General features: G+C 47.7%; 1 protein-coding gene and 1 long non-coding RNA gene across 10 annotated transcripts; both read left to right on the forward strand.

Annotated features, from left to right (window-relative positions):
• Positions 1-604: 604 nt before the first annotated feature.
• On the forward strand, positions 605-22,369 carry arhgef37 (Rho guanine nucleotide exchange factor (GEF) 37). Of its 9 annotated transcripts, none has more exons than XM_034543587.1 (18): positions 605-730; positions 1,353-1,464; positions 1,558-2,438; positions 3,923-4,084; positions 4,500-4,607; positions 7,012-7,457; positions 9,264-9,393; positions 10,083-10,230; positions 10,328-10,527; positions 10,600-10,730; positions 11,285-11,389; positions 16,056-16,169; positions 16,258-16,427; positions 16,536-16,683; positions 16,770-16,898; positions 18,858-19,053; positions 19,654-19,823; positions 22,162-22,369. In XM_034543587.1, exons 6-18 carry the CDS (start codon positions 7,023-7,025, stop codon positions 22,354-22,356), a joined length of 2,271 nt encoding a protein of 756 aa, XP_034399478.1. In that variant the 5' UTR covers positions 605-730; positions 1,353-1,464; positions 1,558-2,438; positions 3,923-4,084; positions 4,500-4,607; positions 7,012-7,022; the 3' UTR covers positions 22,357-22,369. The 9 variants fall into 9 exon arrangements, with proteins under 9 accessions (XP_034399478.1, XP_034399480.1, XP_034399479.1 ...); XM_034543589.1 differs by having other exon boundaries at positions 1,563-2,438; XM_034543588.1 differs by lacking the exon at positions 1,353-1,464.
• A 4,454-nt stretch (positions 22,370-26,823) lies between these two features.
• LOC117737565 lies at positions 26,824-27,729 on the forward strand. The gene is made up of 3 exons (XR_004610047.1): positions 26,824-26,935; positions 27,269-27,313; positions 27,540-27,729. It is a non-coding gene; the product is annotated as an uncharacterized LOC117737565 (long non-coding RNA).
• The last annotated feature ends 235 nt before the right edge of the window (positions 27,730-27,964 follow it).

Genomic DNA, 27,964 nt, shown 5'->3' on the forward strand with positions numbered 1-27,964 from the left:
GGCTACAAAGGTGCATCCCGCCCCCTGGTGTACTGAGTGTGTAACTACATGACTTCATGACTTTTGGCATTACACACAATAATATTGTCATTATTATTGAATTAATCTTATTATTGTTGCTATGATTATGATAATATTTAATTAATTTAAATATATGATGTATTCATTTTAAAATTAAATTAAAAAACGAATTTATATTCTGGATATTATTAAAAAATGTAAATAAAGCCCTTTTGAACCCTATATCTTCCTATGGCTGTGATCATTTGTTACCCTTATTGTCATTATTCCGTGCAGTATTACTGATTTTGTTTCTAGCCTCCCAAAACAAATGTATAAAATATAATTGTTTGTTTAATGCTCTGTAAAGTTGAAATGATATTCACGGATTCGGACTTCCGGTATGCGCTTTTTGGCAAGTTTATCTGCAACCTCATATTTTTTATCACGTGTGCAACAAATATTTCATCCTCTTACATAATTTCTCCATCATCTGCACCTCACGATGACTGCGCTAATTGTTTTTATTCACATTATAACGGTTAACATTATTTTCTAAAGCCGTGACACCGGATGTCGTTGTTTGCTTTGTTCCGGTCGCGAGCTTGACGGGCCGCTGACTCGACAACAGGTGAGCGGTTCAACGGGAGAAACGCCGACAGAGCTCGAGGCGTCACGGCGGACACAGCAGCGTCAACACCGGGGAGGACGAGAGGACGTCGGAGGAGAGGTGCGCGGCCATTCTGCTTTTTATTCATTAACGTTAACCCGTCAGTCTCTGCGCGAGGCAGCAGACACACCGCGGCGGCTGCTTAGCTGGTGCTATTTATTTAATAACGTGTGTGTGTGTGTGTGTGTGTGTGTGTGTGTGTGTGTGTGTGTGTGTGTGTGTGTGTGTGTGTGTGTGTGTACATATATCTGTAAATGATGACGCAAACATGTATTTTTACTTTCCAAAAATCTATGTTCTGTTTATTGTTTATCTGTCTATTATATATATATATTACTTGTATATAATATATATATATATATATATATGATATATATATATATATATATATATATATATATATCATATATATATATGATTTATTTATATATATGTGTATATAGATATAATGAATGTACAGCTGTTTATTAACTTTTTTTTTTCAGTCTATTTATTTATTTTTGGTCAGATTTAAATCAAATGTGACAGACAGGAAACTTGTTTTTAAATGCAATTAAAACACGTCTTTGAAGACGGATTTTGGCCCAAAAAAATCCTCAAACGCCTCACGTGAGACAGCCGGTGCTTTTCCCAGACCAAACATCATCACTGACACGCACAATGATGTTTCGTCTGTGTTTAGGAAGACAAGGTCACCGTGATCTTTCCTTCTCTTGTTGACCCACCGGGAGTATTTGTGTACTATATGTATATTTCATCCTCGCGTACCTTCTTCTTTAATCTACTTATGCACGGTGAGCTGTCACTCAACTTTTTCTTCTGCAACACATTTAGTTTAAGACAGAACTTCACTTTGTTTCACTTTTTCTTTTCTTTTTTAAATCAAGGTCAGCCAGCAGATGCCTCTTATCCGTCAGAGTAAACTCCTCTGCTGCTGATACCGTCGCTGAAGTTCAGACCCAAAAGAAAGCAAAGTCGAGCCGCGACCTGAAACAATCCCTCCGACGTCGCGGCAACGTGTGAACGGTTGTTTACTGCGATCGTCGCCTCGTTCCCGTCGGCCGGCAGCAGGAAGCCCTGAAGGAGGCTCGCTAACAGACTTTTACAGCTTCCAGTTCAAAGTCTCCTCTCTCTCTCTCTCTCTCTCTCTCTCTCTCTCTGGACCGTTGTCTCTCTGGTTCAAATCTCTTCCAGATCAGTTTGATTATGAACATCAAAAAAAAAAAAAGAGTAAAGTAATCTTCACCATTTTGCATCCCTGTTTATCCCAAAAGTTGGACTCGCAGCATCACCCAGTAGGAAACCAGCCCAACCCCGTAACCACGGGTGACGCTGTTCCACATTTAGCCTTCTCACCACGGCTCTGACTCCTCGTGAGTCACCATCCCTCTTCTCGCCCGATGGCGTTTGTCTGTCTGGCTCTATCGCCAACAACAACAACAACAACAAAAAGGCACAACGGCGTCTGCACTTTTTTTTTTCTTCCTAGGAATGTGTTTTGTTTTTTGGCTCCGAGAGAGACCTCTCGTGTCTCCTGTGGAGAGTTGGACCGATTCCATTTCTCTTGGAGCGCTCGTCTTACGTTGACACGAGTCAGCTGGACGGAGGAATCCCGTCCCGCAGCATTCCTCCCCGACATACCGACGACGCGTAGCCCCCTTCCTTCCTTCCCGAGTGCGGCTGCAATGAATCCCGTCTTTGTCTTCGGGGGTTCTTCGTGCTCTCGAGGGGGGAAAAACACGCTGAGACGAGCGTGTTTGGGTTCATTGTGGGTTGCTTTTTTTTTTTTTTTTCCTCCTGGAACTCTTTTGCTGTTTTTTTTAAAAAGCCGGTTCTCGCTCTTCTTCCCTTTGCCTTTTACCCTCGTAGTCATCAACATGACAGATGATTGGAAAGAGACGCGCGGAACGATCTGAGCTTCGCCGTCGGTTTAGAAAAATGTGTTTGTGTCAAAACATGAAAACCTGCAAGTAAAAGAGAGAGGGACCAAATATCACTCTGCACAGCAGACATCACAATACTACTATGTTTAAAACAGGGTTCGAACCGGTCATGGAAAACCTGGAAAAGTCACGGAATTTTAAAATGGTTTATTTCCAGGCCTGGAAAAGACAAAGGAAATCTCTTTTTATGTTCATATGTTCATTTACGCTGAGTTTGAAATAATTACTATGCTTTTTAAAAAAAGAAAGACGCTCTAAATATAAGCAGGCGTACGCTCTCATATACCCTCACTTCTTCCATGTACACACACGCCCATGTTTGGTCATTTGGTTTAAAGTCAAGGGAAAGTCTTTGAAATCCAAATGTGTATGAACCCTGTTAGAAGAAGATGGCACACAGAGATGGGGAGAAAAAGAAAGATGGACTCCAGTGGAGCTTAATATGTCTGAGCTTTCAACAGCAACATGTTTTCTTTAGGTTCTTTGAGGGTCCCTATAGGTTCTCTGAGGGTCTCTGCGAGTCTCTATAGGGTCTCTATAGGTTCTCTGAGGGTCTCTATAGGTTCTTTGAGGGTCTCTATAGGTTCTCTGAGGGTCTCTGCGAGTCTCTATAGGGTCTCTGAGGATCTCTATAGGTTCTTTGAGGGTCTCTGAGAGTCTCAGATGATCTCTATAGGTTCTTTGAGGGTCTCTGAGAGTCTCAGATGGCCTCTATAGGTTCTCTGTAGGGTCTCTGAGGGTCTCTGCGAGTCTCTATAGGGTCTCTATAGGTTCTTTGAGGGTCTCTATAGGTTCTCTGAGGGTCTCTGCGAGTCTCTATAGGGTCTCTGAGGATCTCTATAGGTTCTCTGAGGGTCTCTATAGGTTCTTTGAGGATCTCTATAGGTTCTCTGAGGGTCTCTGCGAGTCTCTATAGGGTCTCTGAGGATCTCTATAGGTTCTTTGAGGGTCTCTGAGAGTCTCAGATGATCTCTATAGGTTCTTTGAGGGTCTCTGAGAGTCTCAGATGGCCTCTATAGGTTCTCTGGGGGTCTCTGAGGGTCTCAGAGGGGTCTCAGATCTTGATAAGTGTGTTATGACGTCAGACACTTTTATCAGAAGCATCTCTGTAGGAAGTACAAGGACATCTTGTTATCTGTGGGATGGTTTGACATTTGGTCCAGATGTTCACTTTAAAGATACTTCTCATCCAGCAGCAGGTCGCACGGAAACATCTCAACCATTTAAGTGCCTTCTTTAATTGTTTCAGATAAACAGAATCCAAAGGGAGTGAGTTGTAAATCTCCCCCTTTTGTTACCCTCTGACCAGAAAACACCAGGCAATCCCTTCTTTGCAAATCTTTGGGAGGAGGATGGGATGTCCCGCCGTGCTTTTGTTTCCCGTGAGAGGGAAACTTCAATCGGCCGGAGGCTGCGTCCTCATTGGTCCGCGCAGCGTTTCATGAAAAGACCCAGTCGGCCAATCGGAAGGGTGAGCGCCACTTCCCCTTCCCCTACCGGCTGCTGCAGTCAATCAGCTTATTCAGCTGTGTGTGTGTGTGTGTATGTATGTGTGTGTATGTATGTGTGTGTGTGTGTGTGTGTGTGTGTGTGTGGCCACCCTTTTCCTCCCCCTCCCCTCTTTTTTCCTAACTGGCCCCCCCTCCTTTCCACTCCCCCCCCCCCCCCCCCCCCCCTCCCCCCTGGTTCTCACACACACTTTTACACTGTTTTCCTCTCCCACACACACACACGCGAATATGCACTCACACACTCTTGCCGCATGAGGCCAAGCAGCAGCAGCAGCAGCAGCAGCAGCAGCCCACTGTGTGTGTGTGAGTCAGTGGAGAAAGTTACACCAGTGTGTGTGTGTGTGTGTGTGTGTGTGTGTGTGTGTGTCAATGCAGCAGATTTCTACTTCAGTCGGGACGGAGCACAACAAGACAGACAGAGAGAGAGAGAGAGAGAGAGAGAGAGAGAGGTTCACCACAGCTGGATCCAGGACTCTGCACAAGGTAACTAACACATGTTTCACCGCCAGCCTCGGGGGGGGGGGGGGGGGGTGGATTGTGGTGGGGGGGGGACAGTCCGAGTCCTTTAGCTCTTGTTTCAGGAGGGGGAGAAGTTTCTGCAGTCTGGTTGTGACTTCATCCTTTTCTTGCGACGCCGTGGTTCAGAAAGGTTATCGGCGGCGTACTTTTAGAGTTCTAAAATGTGTTTTGTTGTTGTTGTTGTTGTTGAAGATCTTAATTGTTAACGTCTTAACACAAAGCAGGGGTCCCCGACCCCGTGGTCCCCATATGCTGCTAAACCACTAAAGCCCTTTTTGTTGTGGGAGAAGATAAAACCCCCGGGGTCGGATTTTAAAGAGCATACGGATAATAAAAGGGCCCAAAGTGTGGAAGCACCCTCAATACAAACTCTCTTTAAAAACAATGTAACATTAAAACAAAGGGACTTGTCAGCGTGACGTTAGCCACGCAGCGACAGCAGCTGGCTTTTATTCGATTAATAACTCTGAGGCGTCACGAGGTTGAAGAACCTCCGAGGCCTCGGCGTCGCGAGTCGCTCCTCGATTTGAATCCTGAGTAAAAATAAATAATAATAATAATAATAATCAAGGTGTTTGGAGTCCTTCAGAGCCACGTTAACGGCTAATTGTCACAGCGGGGGCAGCATTAGTCGCCCTGTAAGCAGCCGGCCGGCCTCACACACACACACACACACACACACACACACACACACACACACACTCCCCCTCTGTGTTTGTGTGAAGTCAACAAAGTAAACAATCACATCTGCTGCTCTCTGCGGGTTTTTGCCGAGTTCACCTTGATACGACCCGAGTGACACGTCAGGAACGTTTCGTTACTTTGGGATTCTAGGAAGTGGCCGGTGAATAACGTTTTTTATGACGATAACTTTCTTGTTTATTAGTCTAACACATTTCAACAATGAGGCGAGTCAAAGTTTTTCACTTAAAACCACGAAAAGCATCAAAACATAATGCAAAAGGGAAAAAAACATTCATTTAAACATTAAAAAGCTAATAATAGAAATTTAAAAGGCAACGGCATTCAAAGGAGCTGAGGGTCTCTGAGAGTCTCTGTAGGGTCTCTGAGGGTCTCTAAGAGTCTCTGTAGGGTCTCTATAGGTTCTTTGAGGGTCTCTATAGGTTCTCTGAGAGTCTCAGAGGGTCTCTATAGGCTCTCTGAGGGTCTCTATAGGTTCTTTGAGGGTCCCTATAGGTTCTCTGCGAGTCTCAGATGGTCTCTATAGGTTCTTTGAGGGTCCCTATAGGTTCTCTGAGGGTCTCTGTGAGTCTCTATAGGGTCTCTGAGGATCTCTATAGGTTATTTGAGGGTCTCTGAGAGTCTCAGATGGTCTCTATAGGTTCTTTGAGGGTCTCAGATGGTCTCTATAGGTTCTCTGAGGGTCTCTATAGGTTCTTTGAGGGTCTCTATAGGGTCTCTGAGGGTCTCTGCGAGTCTCTATAGGGTCTCTGAGGGTCTATGCGAGTCTCTATAGGGTCTCTGAGGATCTCTATAGGTTATTTGAGGGTCTCTGAGAGTCTCAGATGGTCTCGATAGGTTCTCTGAGGGTCTCAGATGGTCTCTATAGGTTCTCTGAGGGTCTCTGAGGGTCTCTATAGGTTCTCTGAGGGTCTCTATAGGTTCTTTGAGGGTCTCTATAGGTTCTCTGAGGGTCTCTGCGAGTCTCTATAGGGTCTCTGAGGGTCTATGCGAGTCTCTATAGGGTCTCTGAGGGTCTATGCGAGTCTCTATAGGGTCTCAGAGGATCTCTATAGGTTATTTGAGGGTCTCTGAGAGTCTCAGATGGTCTCGATAGGTTCTCTGAGGGTCTCAGAGGGGTCAGAGTCAAAGCAAATCGTCTTCAACGTATTGAACGCGTTTCATCCCCCTGAAATATTATTATTATTATTATTATATTAATTATTCACGCTAGGAGTCGAGCACGTTTTTCTTTTTTCTATTTTCTTCGTCTTTTGGCTTTCGGCTGACCCCGAGGTGCCTCTCCGTGTCTTCTTTTAAAACAAGCGTATATTTTTCCGAATCCGATGACTCACTGAAATTAGGGCGAGAGGGAGGACTGAGCTACTGAATTGTTTTGCTTGATTGTCTTCTGGAATGCAGGAATCCATTTTGAGTTGCCCTTCCTGTGTTATTGTCCATCTGGTCCATCTGGTCCACTCTGGAATGAGGACATTCGACACCATGCAGCGACAGTCAGAGAATCAATAATAATGGAGGAGGACTTAGATCTTTTTAATGGTGTTTTCCACTTATCGTCCTGCTAAATAAAGATGCGTAACGGTGACTATAAATACGATGACTTATGAGGAACTGGAGAACAAAACAAGAAGGTTAAAGAGTCTCTTTTTTCTTCTCTTTTCGACAGCCTTCTCCGACATGGAGGTCCCCAGGAGGCCTCGGCCCTCCTCCTGCATGCTGGCTCTCCAACAAGCCGCCGCGAAGGACCCGAGGAGCTCGGCGCTCCGGGAGGAGAACGACCACGACGAGGGAGATCCGTTCGGGGAGGAGACCTTCGGCGGCGACGAGGAGCTCGACGGGTCGCTCGACGGGTCGGTCGAGACCTCCGAGCTCGCGGGAATGAACGCGACGCTCTCCTCGCGGGGGAGTTGCTCCGAGGAGAGCTCGACGTCGGCCGAGGAGGAGGCGGCGGAGGCCAAGAAGAAGCGCGAGGAGGAGGAGGCGGCGGCCAAGGAGAGGGCCGCCCAGAGGCAGATGCTGGCCATCGAGGAGCTCGTCCACTCGGAGAGGAATTACCTCCGTCTGCTGCGGCTCAGCTCCGGGACCATCAGGAACAACCTGCAGAAGCTACAGGTGGGAGGAGCCTGTAATATGTCAGATATTTACCCGTCTTGTGGAGGTATTCGCATTAATTGTGCTGGATATTTTATTTTATTGGTTTATTTAGTAAGGACAGTGTGCACATTTTTTTAAAAAAAACTTCATGCCAATTAGCCAAGAGGCCATTTTTAAAACCTTAAATTAAAAAAAAACATCACTATAAATGTGCCAATTAGCCAAGAGGCCAATTTTAAAACCTTAAATTAAAAAAAAATATCACTATAAATGTGCCAATTAGCCAAGAGGCCAATTTTAAAACCTTAAATTAAAAAAAAACATCACTATAAATGTGCCAATTAGCCAAGAGGCCAATTTTAAAACCTTAAATTAAAAAAAAATATCACTATAAATGTGCCAATTAGCCAAGAGGCCATTTTCTAAAACCTTAAATTTAAAAAAAATATCACTATAAATGTGCCAATTAGCCAAGAGGCCATTTTTAAAACCTTAAATTAAAAAAGAATATCACTATAAATGTGCCGATTAGCCAAGAGGCCATTTAAAAAAGATTAAATATATATATTTATATATATATACGTTACCTTTTCTTTGATTTAAATAATATGTTCCACGTCTCAAAGTACGGGATTCAGAGCTTTAATGCCGCAGCAATAACGACTGTTTGCAATGTAGAATGAAGTCCGTCCCCTTTTTTTTTTATCCACCACAACATTAATCTTTTTGAGCATTTTTAGTTTTAGTTTTGAGTTTTTTTTATTAAGACGCTTCAGATCGGGCCTTTAAAAAAAAATTAAAACGTTATCGCCACGTGTTGATTGGAGGCCGCTCTGTGGTTTATAGCTTTTCATTACTCGTCTGAGGTATTGCTTATCGCGGCTAAATAATCGTTTATTATATCGCGGCGGTAATGAAATGAGCCCCCCCCCCTCCGTAAAATACATAATGGAATCGGGCTTTATGGGCCGGAAGGAGCCGTGGATGAGCGTGAAAAAGATAACGCACCGATGAAAAAAGAGGAGTGGAGGAGTGGAAGGGCTAAATTATGGGCTTGTTGACGTTCTTCAGGAGAAATTAACTGGCTAATAATAGAGGACCGGCCGAGGAGATTGGGCATTAAAGATGGAGATTTGTCCTCGTTATGTGGCATCAGGAGGGGGGGGGGGAGGGGGGTTAGAAATATGGGCAACGCAGGATGATGGATGGAGGACGGAGGGAAGCGGCACGGTGAAGAACGGAGGAGTGGATGTGAGTGAATGGTGCCGTTGTGAGACAGGAGAGAGACGCCCACCGTGTCTCATTCCAGCAGAACCGAGTGCAACAAAACAACCTTTTATTCTGCTTCTATGGGAGGAGACACAAGATGCACAAGACATTTCATTTGAATAAATCTAGATTTTTATTTTTTATTTTTAATTCTTAATTTTTATTCTTTTTCAATTTAACATTATACAAATGTATTATTACTTTTGTATTATTTTTGTATTTATTATATTTATTCATATTAATTATTATTATATTTATTCATATTTATTAATTACATTTAATTATTTATTTTTATTACTGTACAGAAATTATAAAAAAACATTTTATATATATATATATATATCATATATATAATATAATATATATATAATATATAATTTATATATTATATATAAATAATATAATATATATATAATATATATATAATATAATATATATATAATATATATATTGTATTTATTTATTTTTGTACAAATCATTTTGCCCATGGGGAGTCTCCGTTCGTGGCGGTTACATGATTGTGAAATCCTCTCCTCTCCCTTCTGGCCTCCTCAGCCTCCTCCAGCCGACCTGGACAGCGTGTTCCTCGACATCGAGGACGTCATCGACGTGTCGAGTCGCCTCCTCGGCCTGCTGGACCAGAAGCTGGTGCAGCCCGGAGACCCCCGCTTCCTGGAGACGCTCTGTAAGGCATCATTCGTGTAGTCGTGTTACCTGGCGACAGGAAGCGGCGGTTCGCTCCGATCACACAAAGCAACGGGGGATCCTTCACACGTCTTTGTCATCGAGTGGGCGTCACAGAGGGGGGGGGGGGGGGGGGGGAGGGGGAGGAGTTTAAACATCGCGCACTGCAGCTTTAAGAGCAAAAAGACCAGTTTAATTACCTTTACTCTTATCTGACTCGTACTGCGTGCTCTTCACAACCTCCAGCACCAATCGCATGGTCGAATTCATAGCTGACTTTGACTTATCTTATTGGTCAAAGAAAAACAACCCCCCAAAAAAACATGTATTTAATAAGTAGGTGGTATTTACACGTTGAGGGTGCAGAAGCCCTACAACATTAGAAGAAAACAACACTTAATTTCACTCTTAATACAGGTGCAAGTAGAAAGCGGTGATCTAGAAGAGGGTTAGTGAACGTTAATGAATGTTTTCATTCTCGGTCTCCATGGCAACGCTGCGTACTTTCTCAGCGTAGATTGATTTGTTTCTCTCAGTCACTGACGACATGGATTGCGTTCCACAGATTAGTTTATTAAATGAAGAGCACAATAGAATTCCCGTTTATTTTTTTCATTTTAAGCGTCCGCTAGCGTTTAAAAAAAGTTTCCACAACACTGACGAATCTATGTCCCCGCCTCCCCACGACAGGCGAGTCCTTCCTCGGCCTCTCCTCGGACATCGAGGCGGCCTACAAGGAATACCTGGCCAACTACAACCAGGTGACGGTGGTGGAGAACAGCTACAAGCAGAAGGAGGCGCTCTGGAACGACGTCGTCCGAGTCATCAAGACCTCGGCGTGCGTTTTTCATTTCCCGAGTTTTAACCTCCACGCATTGCTCCCCGAAACGTGAAATTACAAATTGGATCTTTTATTTGTTTTGCCCCACCTGCAGGCCTGAAGTGAACGCCACCTCGCTGAGCTTCTTCCTGGTGATGCCGGTGCAGCGCATCGCCCGCTACCCGCTCCTCCTGCAGACCATCCAGAAGCACACGGAGAAAACCCACCCGGCGTACGCCCTCCTGGAGCGGACCGCTCACACCTCCATCGCCCTGAACTATCGCATCAACGAGTACAAGCGCTTCAGAGAAGTTGGTGAGAGCCCTTATAGATTATTCGTATTATTATAGAAACCGCATTTCTTTTTAACCCATTGTGTGGTTGCAGCTGACAAATACAAGAAGACGGAGACGCTGACCATCAAGGACAAGATCTACCGCCTCAACACGCACAGCATCGCCAAGAAGACGGCGAGGTTCGGCCAGCACATCAGACACGAGACCGGAATGGCGCCGAAGGTAGGACGGGAGCCCTGCTGACGTGCCCTTGAGCAGCACCAGGGACATGGGTCATGGGTTGCCTTCCAGTAATGCACCAATGTTGCGCAACTGCACCTGGAGTGCAATATTTATGAGTTTGGTGAAAAGCGATTTATAATAAAAAGGCTATTTCAAGTACTATTCTTCTGATTCGGCAGCTGGACATAACAATCCAACTTCCAACCAAAGTAAATGAAGAGCACATGTATACAGAAAAATATGTTCCTTTAAGCATTTAACTGACACCTAAATGACGAAGGATTTAATATATAATCTAATAAATTAGGCAAACAAGCCATAAAAGTGTTTATAAATAACGACCAGGAAAGTAGATCACAGAGCTCAGAAGAGTAGATGTAGATCACAGAGCTCAGAGAAGAGTAGATGTAGATCACAGAGCTCAGAGAAGAGTAGATCACAGAGCTCAGAAGAGTAGATGTAGATCACAGAGCTGCCATCCAGGGTGACGAAACCCTTTTTATGTCATTAATAATGTCATTAATATTAATGTCTCTCTGCATGTTGATCTCCAGCTGGTGGACGAGGAGTTTGACGCTCTGGAAGGTTTCTTTTACGTTCTGGAGCACGGGATCCTGGAGCTGCTGGAGAACGTGGAGACGTACCTGTACCACCTCCAGGTAGGTGACGCTGACCAATGGAAATATGACTTCATCGCGCCTTTAAAAAAACTGTACGACAGCAGCTTGAGTTTGGAGAAGCAGAACGGGAGCAAAAGCATTGCGCTGACAAAAAAACATTTCCATATTGGTTTTAATGAAGGCTAAATTTAACTTTGTGGTCACTCGTGACCGGCGGAGGAGTGGAACAAGTGGCACGTAAGCTGGATATTTATTCTTAAACATGTCGCCATGTGTTTTATGAGTCAAGCTGTGCAAAACTCAGAGGCCCCTGAGGTCAAAACACATGAGCTTCTGTGCACCTTCCATAATGTAGCGCCCCACCACCCTCTAGGTCTAATGGTGGGGTGGTTGGGTTCTTTTCTGTAAGGTAAGGTTTACCTGTCCTGGACATAATTGATTGACTAAATGACCATATTAGACGTTAAGAAACTGACCACAGACAACAGCTGTTGCATAAAAACAATTGGTTTACTGATTAAATCATATCTACCCTTTTGGGGAACACTTATACAACCAAGGCAAAACAAACAAAGAAACTAAGAAACCAGACTTCTCAAAACAAGTCCTTAACATCACGTTAACAGTAACCCACACTAATTGTAAATGTCCTAATTGGGCCCACCCACTCACACCCACTCCCATACACGTTGCAGGCCTGTGCAGCTCCGTCCTCAGTCTGCAGCAGCGTGTCCTCAGTCTGCAGAGCGTGTCCTCAGTCTGCAGTGTGTCCTCAGTCTGCAGTGTGTCCTCAGTCTGCAGCAGCGTGTCCTCAGTCTGCAGTGTGTCCTCAGTCTGCAGCGTGTCCTCAGTCTGCAGCAGCGTGTCCTCAGTCTGCAGTGTGTCCTCAGTCTGCAGCGTGTCCTCAGTCTGCAGCGTGTCCTCAGTCTGCAGCGTGTCCTCAGTCTGCAGAGCGTGTCCTCAGTCTGCAGTGTGTCCTCAGTCTGCAGTGTGTCCTCAGTCTGCAGCGTGTCCTCAGTCTGCAGTGTGTGTCCTCAGTCTGCAGCAGCGTGTCCTCAGTCTGCAGTGTGTCCTCAGTCAGCAGCGTGTCCTCAGTCTGCAGTGTGTCCTCAGTCTGCAGTGTGTCCTCAGTCTGCAGTGTGTCCTCAGTCTGCAGTGTGTCCTCAGTCTGCAGCAGTGTGTCCTCAGTCTGCAGCGTGTCCTCAGTCTGCAGCAGTGTGTCCTCAGTCTGCAGTGTGTCCTCAGTCTGCAGCGTGTCCTCAGTCTGCAGTGTGTCCTCAGTCTGCAGTGTGTCCTCAGTCTGCAGCAGCGTGTCCTCAGTCTGCAGCGTGTCCTCAGTCTGCAGCAGCGTGTCCTCAGTCTGCAGTGTGTCCTCAGTCTGCAGCGTGTCCTCAGTCTGCAGTGTGTCCTCAGTCTGCAGTGTGTCCTCAGTCTGCAGTGTGTCCTCAGTCAGCAGCGTGTCTTCAGTCTGCAGCAGCGTGTCCTCAGTCTGCAGTGTGTGTCCTCAGTCTGCAGCGTGTCCTCAGTCTGCAGCGTGTCCTCAGTCTGCAGCAGCGTGTCCTCAGTCTGCAGCGTGTCCTCAGTCTGCAGTGTGTCCTCAGTCAGCAGCGTGTCCTCAGTCTGCAGCGTGTCCTCAGTCTGCAGTGTGTCCTCAGTCTGCAGCGTGTCCTCAGTCTGCAGCAGTGTGTCCTCAGTCTGCAGTGTGTCCTCAGTCTGCAGCGTGTCCTCAGTCTGCAGCAGCGTGTCCTCAGTCTGCAGTGTGTCCTCAGTCTGCAGCGTGTCCTCAGTCTGCAGCGTGTCCTCAGTCTGCAGTGTGTCCTCAGTCTGCAGCGTGTCTTCAGTCTGCAGTGTGTCCTCAGTCTGCAGTGTGTCCTCAGTCAGCAGCGTGTCTTCAGTCTGCAGCAGCGTGTCCTCAGTCTGCAGCAGCGTGTCCTCAGTCTGCAGCGTGTCCTCAGTCTGCAGCAGCGTGCCCTCAGTCTGCAGCAGCGTGTCCTCAGTCTGCAGCGTGTCCTCAGTCTGCAGCGTGTCCTCAGTCTGCAGCAGCGTGTCCTTAGTCTGCAGTGTGTCCTCAGTCTGCAGCGTGTCCTCAGTCTGCAGCAGCGTGTCCTCAGTCTGCAGCGTGTCCTCAGTCTGCAGCGTGTCCTCAGTCTGCAGCAGCGTGTCCTCAGTCTGCAGTGTGTCCTCAGTCTGCAGTGTGTCCTCAGTCTGCAGTGTGTCCTCAGTCAGCAGCGTGTCTTCAGTCTGCAGCAGCGTGTCCTCAGTCTGCAGCAGCGTGTCCTCAGTCTGCAGCGTGTCCTCAGTCTGCAGCAGCGTGTCCTCAGTCTGCAGTGTGTCCTCAGTCTGCAGCGTGTCCTCAGTCTGCAGCGTGTCCTCAGTCTGCAGTGTGTCCTCAGTCTGCAGTGTGTCCTCAGTCTGCAGCGTGTCCTCAGTCTGCAGCAGCGTGTCCTCAGTCTGCAGTGTGTGTCCTCAGTCTGCAGCGTGTCCTCAGTCTGCAGCGTGTCCTCAGTCTGCAGCAGCGTGTCCTCAGTCTGCAGCGTGTCCTCAGTCTGCAGCGTGTCCTCAGTCTGCAGTGTGTCCTCAGTCTGCAGTGTGTCCTCAGTCTGCAGCGTGTCCTCAGTCTGCAGCAGTGTGTCCTCAGTCTGCAGTGTGTCCTCAGTCTGCAGCGTGTCCTCAGTCTGCAGCAGCGTGTCCTCAGTCTGCAGCAGCGTGTCCTCAGTCTGCAGCGTGTCCTCAGTCTGCAGTGTGTCCTCAGTCAGCAGCGTGTCCTCAGTCTGCAGCGTGTCCTCAGTCTGCAGTGTGTCCTCAGTCTGCAGCGTGTCCTCAGTCTGCAGCAGTGTGTCCTCAGTCTGCAGTGTGTCCTCAGTCTGCAGCGTGTCCTCAGTCTGCAGCAGTGTGTCCTCAGTCTGCAGCGTGTCCTCAGTCTGCAGTGTGTCCTCAGTCTGCAGCGTGTCCTCAGTCTGCAGCAGTGTGTCCTCAGTCTGCAGTGTGTCCTCAGTCTGCAGTGTGTCCTCAGTCTGCAGCGTGTCCTCAGTCTGCAGCAGTGTGTCCTCAGTCTGCAGTGTGTCCTCAGTCAGCAGCGTGTCCTCAGTCTGCAGCGTGTCCTCAGTCTGCAGTGTGTCCTCAGTCTGCAGCGTGTCCTCAGTCTGCAGCAGTGTGTCCTCAGTCTGCAGTGTGTCCTCAGTCTGCAGCGTGTCCTCAGTCTGCAGCAGCGTGTCCTCAGTCTGCAGTGTGTCCTCAGTCTGCAGCGTGTCCTCAGTCTGCAGCGTGTCCTCAGTCTGCAGTGTGTCCTCAGTCTGCAGCGTGTCCTCAGTCTGCAGTGTGTCCTCAGTCTGCAGTGTGTCCTCAGTCTGCAGTGTGTCCTCAGTCAGCAGCGTGTCTTCAGTCTGCAGCAGCGTGTCCTCAGTCTGCAGTGTGTGTCCTCAGTCTGCAGTGTGTCCTCAGTCTGCAGCGTGTCCTCAGTCTGCAGTGTGTCCTCAGTCTGCAGTGTGTCCTCAGTCTGCAGCGTGTCTTCAGTCTGCAGCAGCGTGTCCTCAGTCTGCAGCGTGTCTTCAGTCTGCAGTGTGTCCTCAGTCTGCAGCGTGTCCTCAGTCAGCAGCGTGTCTTCAGTCTGCAGCAGCGTGTCCTCAGTCTGCAGCAGCGTGTCCTCAGTCTGCAGCGTGTCCTCAGTCTGCAGCAGCGTGCCCTCAGTCTGCAGCAGCGTGTCCTCAGTCTGCAGCGTGTCCTCAGTCTGCAGCGTGTCCTCAGTCTGCAGCAGCGTGTCCTTAGTCTGCAGTGTGTCCTCAGTCTGCAGCGTGTCCTCAGTCTGCAGCAGCGTGTCCTCAGTCTGCAGCGTGTCCTCAGTCTGCAGCGTGTCCTCAGTCTGCAGCAGCGTGTCCTCAGTCTGCAGTGTGTCCTCAGTCTGCAGTGTGTCCTCAGTCTGCAGTGTGTCCTCAGTCAGCAGCGTGTCTTCAGTCTGCAGCAGCGTGTCCTCAGTCTGCAGCAGCGTGTCCTCAGTCTGCAGCGTGTCCTCAGTCTGCAGCGTGTCCTCAGTCTGCAGCAGCGTGTCCTCAGTCTGCAGTGTGTCCTCAGTCTGCAGTGTGTCCTCAGTCTGCAGTGTGTCCTCAGTCAGCAGCGTGTCTTCAGTCTGCAGCAGCGTGTCCTCAGTCTGCAGCAGCGTGTCCTCAGTCTGCAGCAGCGTGTCCTTAGTCTGCAGTGTGTCCTCAGTCTGCAGCGTGTCCTCAGTCTGCAGCAGCGTGTCCTCAGTCTGCAGCGTGTCCTCAGTCTGCAGCGTGTCCTCAGTCTGCAGCAGCGTGTCCTCAGTCTGCAGTGTGTCCTCAGTCTGCAGTGTGTCCTCAGTCTGCAGTGTGTCCTCAGTCAGCAGCGTGTCTTCAGTCTGCAGCAGCGTGTCCTCAGTCTGCAGCAGCGTGTCCTCAGTCTGCAGCGTGTCCTCAGTCTGCAGCAGCGTGTCCTCAGTCTGCAGTGTGTCCTCAGTCTGCAGCATGTCCTCAGTCTGCAGCGTGTCCTCAGTCTGCAGTGTGTCCTCAGTCTGCAGCGTGTCCTCAGTCTGCAGCAGCGTGTCCTCAGTCTGCAGCAGCGTGTCCTCAGTCTGCAGCAGCGTGTCCTCAGTCTGCACCTTCTCTTAGCGACCTCCTATTTACTTTTTAAACGAGCCAATCGGAGGCCAGAGCAGGGTCTGACGGCTCCGCCTTCTCTCTTGGTCCCGCAGGGCTTCCTGTCCTGCAGAACGGAGGAGTTCGACCTGGACATGGACGGAGAGAAGGCGCCCATTTGCTACAAGGAGATCACCACCGCTCTCAGGCAGTGGATCCTGCCCACCTTTGTGAGTCCACCTTCCATCCTCACGGTACAAATGAAGCACTGCAAAGTGCGTTTCGCTGCGTTGTCAAAACGTCAACTTTTCCACGCAGGAGAAGAGGATGAGGACGTTGATCCGCAAGCCGCTGGGCGCCCTCCGCGACCTCCTGGTGGGCCCGAGGAACCTGATCCGGAAGAGGCTGGACAAGCTGCTCGACTACGAGCTGATCGAAGCCAAATCCAACCTGAGCTACGAGGAACAGGACGTGGCCAACACGTACAGGTAGAGGGAGAGAGAGGATTACTATCCGGACCCCCCCGCCCCCCCCCCCCCCCCCCCTCCGTGGTGGTCTGGGCCTTCATGTAAACCCTCCCCGCCTCCCCCCCACAGGACCATGAACACGCTGCTCCTCAACGAGCTCCCCCAGTTCACCGGCGTGGCGCTGCAGATGATCTGGAGCGTGCTGGGGACGTTCAGCTGCCTGCACAGGGACCTCGCCGCCGACATGGAGCAGCTGTTCCAGAGCTTTGCACAGCAGGTGGTACAGATCAGACCATTGAAAACATTGTTTTTTAGGGGAGGGGGGGTTCCAATGGCTTTTTTATTATTGATTTTTTTTACCAGCTCCCTCACAGCTCTATGGAGCGCGGTGCCTTTCGGGAGTGGGCGGAGTCGGCCGTGCTGGAGGGTGCGAGGAGGCTGGAGACTCTGTGTCGGAGCGTGGAGCACACGCTCAACGGGCCCGTCGTCCAGGTGGGTGAAGACAGACGGGTTGAACCCAGAATGGGGGGGTAACGTGTGTGTGTGTGTGTGTGTGGGGGGGGGGTCTCATGCACGATTCCCTTCGGAAACCCAGAACTGGTTTCATAAGCCAAAGGCAGACCGACGTGGTGGTCAGCAGACCGTAACCAGGGCGACAGCATGAAGACAGACACAATAAACCAGAACATCGCCCAGTGGAGCGGCTGCCGTCGCCCCAGTAGAACCAGTTACTAAATAATACCCCCCCTCTCTTTTTCACAGTTCTCATTTTGTCTTTCAGTTCTCCACCTTTTTCCAAAACACATCAAACGCTCCATTTATTTATTTATTTATCCATTTAAGTCTCAACATTGATCACAATATAGTCGTCTTATTATTCGTGGTATATTTAAGTGTACTTAAGACCTATTTCGGTTTTAAATAAAACTCCCAATGTATTCTTACCTGTCATATTTACCTGTGGAGACAAAGCTGTATTAAATTCCTTTTAAGTTAGATTTAAAAAAGATAAGATGGCGTTGGAGTTACATGTATTCTTTAAGGCCTTTTTAAAAAAAATAACATAAGCTGTAAAAAAAACACAAGCTTTACAGCATTGAAGTATTAATTAATTTATGAATGAAGCTTCAAAAATAGTTTTAATCGTTTCATATTGTATTCATGTGACCATCTATACAGTATTTGTATATATTTCCCCGGTGGATGAACCCTAATGACCTCTTGACCTCATCTCACCCAGCAGTTCAGTTTGAACTCTTGTGCAACACGTGACCAAATATATAGTTTTCATAAACTGACTCTGGAACAGCAGCAGTGTCGTATTTTTTGAGAGGACAATGACTGACAACAGGTTTTTTTCACGTCATTATTATTATGTCACGATGACTCTCTTGGTTTCTCGTAGTCATTGAACACGTAACCTCACACACACACACACACACACACACACACACACACGCGCGCCCGCCCGCTGCCCGTCTTACCTGCTCGACCAGCTGTCAGGCGACTCAAACTGGTTCCTCTAAAAATCTGCCCGGCAACCTGCACAGTCTATATTTGTGATGATGACCAGAGTGGACTTTCACGGCCGCAGCTTCACGTCACTCGGCAACAACAAATCAGTCACGGGTGAAAACGTTCTGCATGTTCTGCATGTTCTGAATGTTCTGAATGTTCTGAATGTTCTGAATGTTCTGCGTGTTCTGAATGTTCTGAATGTTCTGCATGTTCTGAATGTTCTGAATGTTCTGAATGTTCTGAATGTTCTGCGTGTTCTGAATGTTCTGAATGTTCTGCATGTTCTGAATGTTCTGCATGTTCTGAATGTTCTGAATGTTCTGCGTGTTCTGAATGTTCTGCATGTTCTGCGTGTTCTGAATGTTCTGAATGTTCTGCATGTTCTGAATGTTCTGCGTGTTCTGAATGTTCTGCATGTTCTGAATGTTCTGAATGTTCTGCATGTTCTGAATGTTCTGCGTGTTCTGAATGTTCTGCGTGTTCTGAATGTTCTGCATGTTCTGCATGTTCTGAATGTTCTGCATATTCTGAATGTTCTGAATGTTCTTCATCGTTTCTCCCGGTGTCGGTTTCACATATTCAGCGACGGGGTAAAACGTTAAAATGGTTTAACTTGTCCCACGAGATTCTTTTAAAAAAAATATATATATATATATATAAACGTCTAATTCACGATGTCAACGAAAAAGGTTTTTATTCAAGGCGCCGTCCTCCAAAATACTGGGTTTTGATTGGTCCGACAGCGGGATCTGAGGAATGTTTTCAAGCTCAAACTCCAGCTACGTAAGCTGTTTGAGTTAGACTTGTTTTTTTAATATAATTCAACATCCCTCAGTTAGTAAAGTAAGCCAAACACACACACACATCGCTCACAATGAACCATTTCCTGTATATATTTATATATATATCTTTTTGGGTTTTTATTCGGTTCAGCCTCTGAGTCCGTCCTCTCGGCGCCGCCTGAAGCAGCTGACGGATAAGCACGGTTCGGGAAAGATCTACCAGGTGGTGGGGTCGGTGGTGGGCAGCCGGGACCTGGACCTGAACCTGGCCAGAGGCGAGCTGGTGGCCATCATCAGTGAGGCGGACACCCGCGGAGACAAGCGGAGGTGGCTGGTTGACGCGGGAGGTGAGAACCGGCACGGCACGGCACACATTGTGGGTTTTATATTTGTTTTTGTTGCCGGTACTGGGACCAGTAACTCGAGTTTGATTTACATCTCATAAAATGTTAAGGAGCTAGAAAAAAAAAACCCAAGTAATGACAGATAAATTATTCCAATTCAGGTAGAGAGGTTTGTTTTTTTATGCAACTCTTTGGCGCCATCTTGTGGATGCTGAGTGTCACTGCAGCGGACCAGATATGATGCACAGGGACAGTTGATGTACATATATTATGCAAATGTCTAATGCTTTATACTGAGATCACTAAGTGCTGCTGACTAAATGTTACAAAAGTAGTCTATTTTTGATTGATTAATGTTTTTTGTCAACATTTCACTGATTTGCAGTTTCTCAAACATGAAAACTTAGTAAATTTAACACAGTCTGTTTCATGGAAAACGAGCAATTTGAAGACTTTGAGCTCTGGAAAAAATTGGATTGTATCAAACAAATAATTAATTAATTACTGAAATAAATCTGCAGATCAATACGTAGTGGAAAAAGAGCTGCCGGTTTGCAGCCCTCGTTTATAATAACCGTTTATCTGTGTGTGCGTTGCACGCAGGCCCACGAGGGTACGCTCCTTCCTCGAAGCTGATTCGCTATCACCAGCCAACAGAAGACCCGCCCCCCTCGCCACAGCTGACCCTGCCTGATGGCGTGACGGAAACCAGACGACACTCCTACACCCCAGAGAGCCAGCCAATGACGGTCATGAGCCAGCCCTGCTTCCAGGTGATTGGTTGATTTTTGGTTGTCTCCTCTGGTTGTATAGAAGTCTATGCTTCATGTGTTAAAGCTGCATTCTCTCTCCTGACCACCAGGGGGCGACTCCTCTGGTTGTATAGAAGTCTCTGCTTCATGTGTTAAAGCTGCATTCTCTCTCCTGACCACCAGGGGGCGACTCCTCTGGTTGTATAGAAGTCTCTGCTTCATGTGTTAAAGCTGCATTCTCTCTCCTGACCACCAGGGGGCGACTCCTCTGGTTGTATAGAAGCCTATGCTTCATGTGTTAAATCTGCATTCTCTCTCCTGACCACCAGGGGCGACTCCTCTGGTTGTATAGAAGTCTATGCTTCATGTGTTAAAGCTGCATTCTGTGTGTGTGTGTGTGTGTGTGTGTGTGTGTGTGTGTGTGTGTGTGTGTGTGTGTGTGTGTGTGTGTGTGTGTGTGTGTGTGTGTGTGTGTGTGTGTGTGTGTGTGTGTGTGTGTGTGTGTGTGTGTGTGTGTGTGTGTGTGTGTGTGTGTGTGTGTGTGTGTGTGTGTGTGTAACTGGTCGATGTGGCAGCGGAGGCATCAAACTGTCACATGTCTAACTGGTCGTGTGTATGTGAGTAAGACTCCTCGTGTGGTCAGCCATGTGTGTGTGTGTGTAATCATGTGTGTTCCCATATCTCTAAGAGGGCACACCTGTGTGTGTGTTATTAATGCAAAGGTCCATAATTGGCTGTTTAACCTTGTAAGTGGGTCACTGTGTGAACGGTTGAAGTTAATTTATGCTGCGCTGCAAGCTGAGATACAGTAATAATACTGTGTGTGTGTACGTGTGTGTGTGTGTGTGTGTGTGTGTGAGTGATTTACATGTGCAGCACATGCGAGTGTGAGAAGGGAGTGTCGATGCTTTATGTGGGTGTGTCCACGGGAGGGAGGGAGATTTAGGTGAGTGGTTGAGAAAGCAGTTATGCATCGTGTGTGTGTGTGTGTGTGTGTGTGTGTGTCCTGGTACATCTATCTTTGTGAGGACATTTGTGGAAAGTGGGGACATTTTGTCCGGTTGATCGCTTCTTATTGCTGATTGTTGATCATTATAAACGGAAAATCTGGCCCGATCTTACACATCGCACCTTTAGGGTTAGGTTAAGGGAATGCATTAGTTCAATGTGTGTGTGTGTGTCTGTGTGTGTGAGATATGCCACCACCCTGCCTGTTAAATTGAGTAATTGCTCCAGTGACCTTATCAAGGAGTTTCACGCCTCCTTCCAACGTTCATCCTTCATGTCCCTGAATCAGCTCGTATACACTCACACACACACACTCACACACACACACACACACACACACACACACACAGACACACTCGATGCCAAACTGCTTTTTCATCCACTCTAAAAATCTCTCATTTCCATCAGATACAAACGTTCACCCGGCATCTGCAGCCGATAGCCCCCCCCCCACACACACACACACGCCCCCCCACACACACACACACGCCCCCCACTCGTCTCTGCCCCCGACACAATATATGCTAATTAAATGCTCGTTGCCGTGTCGACCGTCAGGGCCGAGCTGATGTCGTAGCTTGAGAGGTGAGCGAAGGTGAAGAGTTTGTTAATGACACACGAGCAGCTATTAGCGCTGCTGCAGCACTCTGTCACCCCGACGCCGGCTCATTAGTGTGTGTGTGTGTGTGTGTGTGTGTGTGTGTGTGTGTGTGTGTGTGTGTGTGTGTGTGTGTGTGTGTGTGTGTGTGTGTGTGTGCGTGCACATGGTGATGAGATGGGATTTGTCAAGGCATATCTAGTGGGTTTAACCTTTTCAGAGAATATTACAAAGGTGTGTGTGTGCTCACGTTAGTACCCGTGTGACGTCATGCTCATTTCCTGAAAGTGGTGTGTGTGTGTGTGTGTTTTTTTTTTTTTTTATTCGACATCCTCACTAAAACCGAGTCCTTTAACGCTTGATTTGATCCGACATTTACATTTAGTCGAATGTTGATTTTTAAATCCGACACATTTAAATACCAGACGTTGACCCACTCGGTACACACACACACACACACACACACACACACACACACACACACACACACACACACACACACACACTGCAGTGTGCAGAGAGATATGCTGTGCATGAAGTGCATTCTGTGATAAAGACAATGTAACCTAATAGATGAAATGTAACCTTCACAGAAAACCCTTTTCCATCCGGCCACGTGTGACTTTTTCCTCTCTTCTTTTATGGGATGCATCGTCCCTCCGTTGCTCTTCTGTTTTTTAATGAACTGCCCCGTCGATCCCTCTCTCTCTCTCTCTCTCTCTCTCTCTCTCTCTCTCTCTCTCCTCCTCACAGGTGCTGGCGGCGTACGACTTCACGGCGACGGGGAACCACGAGGTCTCCGTCCGGGCCGGCGAGCCGGTCCGCGTCCTGGAGCCCCGCGACAAGCGGGGGAACCCCGAGTGGAGCCTGGTGGAGGCGCGAGGGGGCGCGCGGGGCTACGTGCCCTCCAACTACCTCGCCATCGCGCCGCGCCCCCCCCACCACTAAAGGGGGGAGGGAGAGGAAGCACATAGGGGGGGGGGGGGGGGGGGGGGGGATTCTTCTTCTCAAAACAGTAGCACGAGATTTTATTCAAACAGCGTCGGATCAAAAACTAAACAAAAAGAAGCTAAATTCCATTTAACAGCTGATTTTCTTTTATTTATTTCTCTTTGTTACGTGAGACGAACACAACTCTGTGTGCAGACCTGACATTATTATTATTATTATTATTATTATTATTATTATTATTATTATCAGTTCATATCACATCACATAAGTGAAGATATGTGTGTGTGTGTGTGTGTGTGGAACACTGGAAACTCTGAAGGAAGCTCCGGGTGTTGGTAGTTCTGTGGGTGCTTGCTCATGAGCACTTTGGCAGGACAGACGCTCGCGCTGCATCTGGAGGCTGAAGGACGGTCGTCCATCAACAGGGGGTGTCAGCTGAAGCCCCGCCCCCCCCCCGGGACAGAAGAGATATCCCATGATCCTCTGCGGGGGCGAAAGGACACGACGGCGTGCATGTTCTCATTAGTCCGTGTTTTAGCGAGCTGAAAGCAACACGCGGAGAGCAAAGTGTGTGTGTGTGTGTGTGTGTGTGTGTGTGTGTGTGTGTGTGTGTGTGTGTGTGTGTGTGTGTGTGTGTGTGTGTGTGTGTGTGTGTGTGTGTGTGTGTGTGTGTGTGTGTGTGTGTGTGTGTGTGTGTGTGTGTGTGTGTGTGTGAGTCTCCTCCTCACCTGGAGGAAGGAGCAGCACTGTATTGAGACTGACAGGTACACGGCGCTCTCATCATCTCCGACTGTGTGATGTGATGTAAATGTGAAATGTCTCCAGGAGACGAGGAAGAGGAGGAGGAGGAAGAGGAGGAGGAGGGGGGGAGTGAAGGATGAGAGAGAGGAGGCGCTCTTCCTCCCTTCTCTCTCTCTCTCAGCTCCTCAGGCAGTAAGAGACTGAATGTTTTATTAGTTTTCTTTGGGCTCAGAAAGGTTTTCGATCAATGGATCTAAAACAGCGTAGACGAGGTTCCGTGTTCGTCGCTATGGATACGGTTCAGCCCCCCCCCCCCCAAAAAAAGGGCATTTCAGACAAAGACGCGGTCAATTAACGGTGTCAAAGTTCACGATAACGCTTTAGGGGGAGAATAATTTCGGTTTTCTTTTCAAGGATGACAACCTTTTTTATTATTTTGTATTTCTGTCTACTCGTGTCTACTCGACGCCGACCGCGTCAGACGTCCCTGAAAGCGTCGCGTTTTGCATAAATTTGAGTCGTTCTTTTTTTTATATATATTTTGTATTATTTTGGTCTCCGTCCAGTGAGGACGTGGAGCAGGAGGGAGGCAGCTGCTCAGCTGGAGCTTCACTCGACTGAATGTCTGGACGGAGCAGAGCAGCAGGAGGGACAGTGTGTGTGTGTGTGTGTGTGTGTGTGTGTGTGTGTGTGTGTGTGTGTGTGTGTGTGTGAGAGAACGTGTGAATGTGTGTGAGAGATGTCGCTAATATACCAAATGTCCTCCAGGGTTGGAAGGAGGAAGGACGAGTAAAGAACCTGAACCACGTTGTACGCGTTTCCGCCTCGATTGGGCCGAAAAAGGAAACAATTCGTCCAATTAAACGTTGATTTAAATATTATAATTCGCACCGGTGTGAACACAAGAAGCTCAACTATGAAGGAACTCCACCGCAGGTCACATGACTTCACGCCGCTAAGCTGAAGGAGGACGAGCGTCCTAGTGAGGACGCTTAGTCGTCTCCTTTCTAGAGTCTTTACAGTAACCGTAACACACAAAAAAACTATTTTATATTTTATATGTCGTAGAGCGAAAACATTTAAATGTCTTTATCTCGTGTTAGGCATCCAACCCAAAAAAATGCTGAGTCATCGCTGGGTTTTTAGGACTCAAAAATCGTTCCTTTTTGGATCAGAAACTGAACGCCAGGTGTGTGTCGGTGCCGTCGTTCCACTGTCGGCCACCAGAGGGAGCAGGAGACCTGCGTGTGTTACTTTTACCTTTCAGTCAGTATTAGAGCTTGAACATAATTCTGTACATTCTGTTCATATTGTGAAGTATTTTTTGTGCAGCCTGCTGATAATCTGTGTGTTTTTTTTTTCTATCTGTTTTGCAATGTTTTAGTTCTGTGACTGACTGGTTTTAACTTATTTGATGCCGCACAAAGTCTTATGAAGTTTTGCTTTCGAAGGTGTGATTTTTAACACACACACACACACACACACACACACACAGCAGATGGGAGTGTGCGCGGTGCAGCAGCGGTACCTGTCGGGGCAGCTGTGAACCGACTGTGTGGCTTCAATAAAAAACTAAACAGAAAACCGGCTCGGCGTCCTCGTGTCACCTTCGCATTAATGTCAAAACAATATTCAGACGTTAACAACGACAGCCTGCGCCCGTAATTACCCGTGCGAAGGAGATCAGATCAGTTTCCAAGTCTTATTCTCGTTATTGGTAGATGTTAACGGTTAAGGACCTCGGGGTCAATCTAAAGAACCCAATGTGGTGTCTTATATATAAATGCTCATTTAGTAGAAACACCTTTTTGTTTTCACTAATCTAGAAATTTAGAACTCATGATCCATTTCTGTAGTTGAAGATGACGTTGAAGGGTATTTTTTATTACGTGATAAATCACCTAAATGATCAATCAATCATTATGACTTATGTAAATTAGCCTATAGGAACTGTGGGGGAAAAAAGAAGCTAACTAATAAAAAAAAAAACAAGATGCATTTGGTTTGGTCTCGACTGAAGAAGAAATCCCGTAGAGCTTCTCGCTTCCACCGAGCAGCGCCCCCCTGTGGTGCCCTCGAGCAAGGCACAGAACCCCCCCCTCCCCCACCCCCTTCTGGCAGATTCCTGCAGACGGATGAGAGTCCGCAGAGTAAACACGACTCCGAATCCGCTCGTCTTCATCCCCGAGCAGCTGTCACCACATCGACCGCGGCGGCTCGGCGGACGGAAAAAAGGAAAACATTGCGTCGACTTCAGTGTCTTCCTCTCGTCCCGGAGATGGATTCAGCGGTTCAACTCCCCTTTTTCCTTATTTCTCAGCGCAGTGCCGACAATAAAACTCAAATCCCCCCTTTTTTGGTTTCTTCTGAGCCGCCTTCCAGTCAGAAGGGAGTTTGACCTGCTAGCTTGTTTCATCTTCACGCGCGCAGCTCCGCTAGAACAGCTAGCTTTACGCGTTTTAGCTTTCTTTGTTGTTGTGGTTTCCGGTGAGATACAGTCAAGTATCTCAGTATTTATTATACCCACACACACACACACACACACACACCAACCACCCCCCCACGCACTATGTGTGTTTGGTAGTTTTTGCTTTCAGCTGTTTCAGTTGCCCCAATGAGTTGTTTTTAACAATTAGCATCACTTTTATATATAAAAACAGACGAGTAAATAAGAAGTCCCAGTTATTGATGTAATATTAATGACGAGGTGAGCTGCTTCTTTCTCCAATGACTAGGCCGTAATAATATGAAAGAGAGGGTTAACACGGCAGCTGAGCTCTCTCCTCACCTGGATACTGTTGAAGTCAAACACACCCAGTCCACAACATTCCTATTCAAACTCGTCTTCTCCGAGTCTTAACGGATGGACGTGTGTTTAACGTCTCTGGTCCGAGGTCTGGAAGCGGATGAGTGTGTCTGTGCCGAGCGTCTCCGCGGGGAGCATTAGCCGGAGTCGGCGGCCACTGGAGTGTGAACCGGAGAGCTGGTTTAGGGGCTTTTAGAGTGGCACTTAGTGAACAACCCCCCCCCCCCCCCCACACACACACACACACTTGTGTTTGTGTGGAAGCACGTCGCGGCGCGCTGCCAGGATGCTAGCTCTCTGTGTAAAAATGTGCAGGCATGAATATCTCATGGTTGTCGATTTTATGTTTTTATTACACTTGACTTACATGACCATGTTAGAGTGCGTGTGCCTGTGTGTGTGTGTGTGTGTGTGTGTGTGTGTGTGTGTGTGTGTGTGTGTGTGTGTGTGTGTGTGTGTGTGTGTGTGTGTGTGTGTGTGTGTGTGTGTGTGTGTGTGTGTGTGTGTGGTGCTCATTAATGCTTCCGTCGGCTACCTTTTTCTACTCCCTTCAGGCGTCTGATACTCTCTGAATGACTACATGTATGAGTGCGTGCCTTCCAGTGTGTGTGGGAGGATACACACTGTGTGTGTGTGTGTGTGTGTGTGTGTGTGTGTGTGTGTGTGTGTGTGTGTGTGTGTGGCTGAGCCTCGGCAGCGTAACAGCGAACAGATCTCAGGCTATAAATATCGTGTCCTCCAACTGACGGCGAGCTAAAAATAGACACGGTTTTTATTAAACCGCCGCCTAGAGGGCAGCAGGAGAACTGCGCCCAGGTGTGGCATCCGGTTTGGTTTCTGGTCGTAAAAAATATCTGATGAATAAATGTCAGCTTTAAGGGATGGAAGGCTGAGTGCTGGAGAAGGGGCGTCGCCAACTCTGATTGGAGGAGAAACGCAACGAGCTAAGTAGAAAGACTTTTCATGTCCCATGTCAGACGCTGGTTAAAAGGAACAATACGTGACTGATGCCCTCCGGTTCCCCCTCAGGTAAACACCGTTAGCACCGTGTGTGTGTGTTGCACAGTAGCTGCCCTTATTTAGAGACTACACACACAAACACTCACACACATATGCACACTTTACACCTCGCCTTCACAAGTGTGTAGTGATGTTGTGACATAGTCGGCTGCAGCCAATCCAGACAAAGAGTGTGTGTGTGTGTGGTTGTGTTTGTGTGTGCATGTGTGCACTTTTGGGGGCAGCCAAAGTCAAACCCCCATGAGGAAACGGAGAGGTGCTGTGCTGAACTGACGCGCACTCACACACACACACACGTGCACACACACATTAATATCCTTTCTCCCACATCTGTGTCTCCAGGAAGCTGCCTCATGCTGCACTCCATCATCAATAAATCAACATCACGTTAGTTTTGTTTCTCATTTCCAAGACAAATCAGTTTCAGGGTTTTCGTTGATATTAGAGTGTGAGTGTGTGTGTGTGTGTGTGTGTGTGTGTGTGTGTGACTCATTAGACACACACACACTAGATGTTGCTGTGATGGTTGACAGCTCTGTGAGTCACCTGTGCGTTTCATTTCCACGGCTCCTTCATGGATTCCTTCCCTTTTGCGTTCCTCTTTTCCTCACAGCCGACGTCGTAACCAGCAGGACGTGCGCCGGTCGTGGCTCACGGCGTTACCGCGGTGACTCCCTCGTATCCGTGAGCCCGCCTGACTGTGGCCTGATGTTATGAAGCATCAGATTTCAGCGTCGCCATCTTGGATTACGGCGGTCGCCATGTTGTTTTTACACAACCAGTGAACAGAAGTTACCGTATTTTGAATGTGGAGGAGAGGTGTCACGTTAAAAGGCGACATCAACGCGTTCACTATGTACACGCCAGTTAAAATGGGCTCTAGCCTCCACTTTGTTTCTGTGTGTGTGTGTGTGTGTGTGTGTGTGTGTGTGTGTGTGTGTGTGTGTGTGTGCCTGTGGGTGGGTGGGTGGTGATGAGATGGGATTTGTCAAGGCATAACTAGTGGGTTTAACCTTTTCAGAGAATGTTACAAAGGTG

The sequence above is a fragment of the Cyclopterus lumpus genome, chromosome 10 (genome assembly GCF_009769545.1).
Source record: "Cyclopterus lumpus isolate fCycLum1 chromosome 10, fCycLum1.pri, whole genome shotgun sequence".
Lineage (NCBI taxonomy): Eukaryota > Metazoa > Chordata > Actinopteri > Perciformes > Cyclopteridae > Cyclopterus > Cyclopterus lumpus.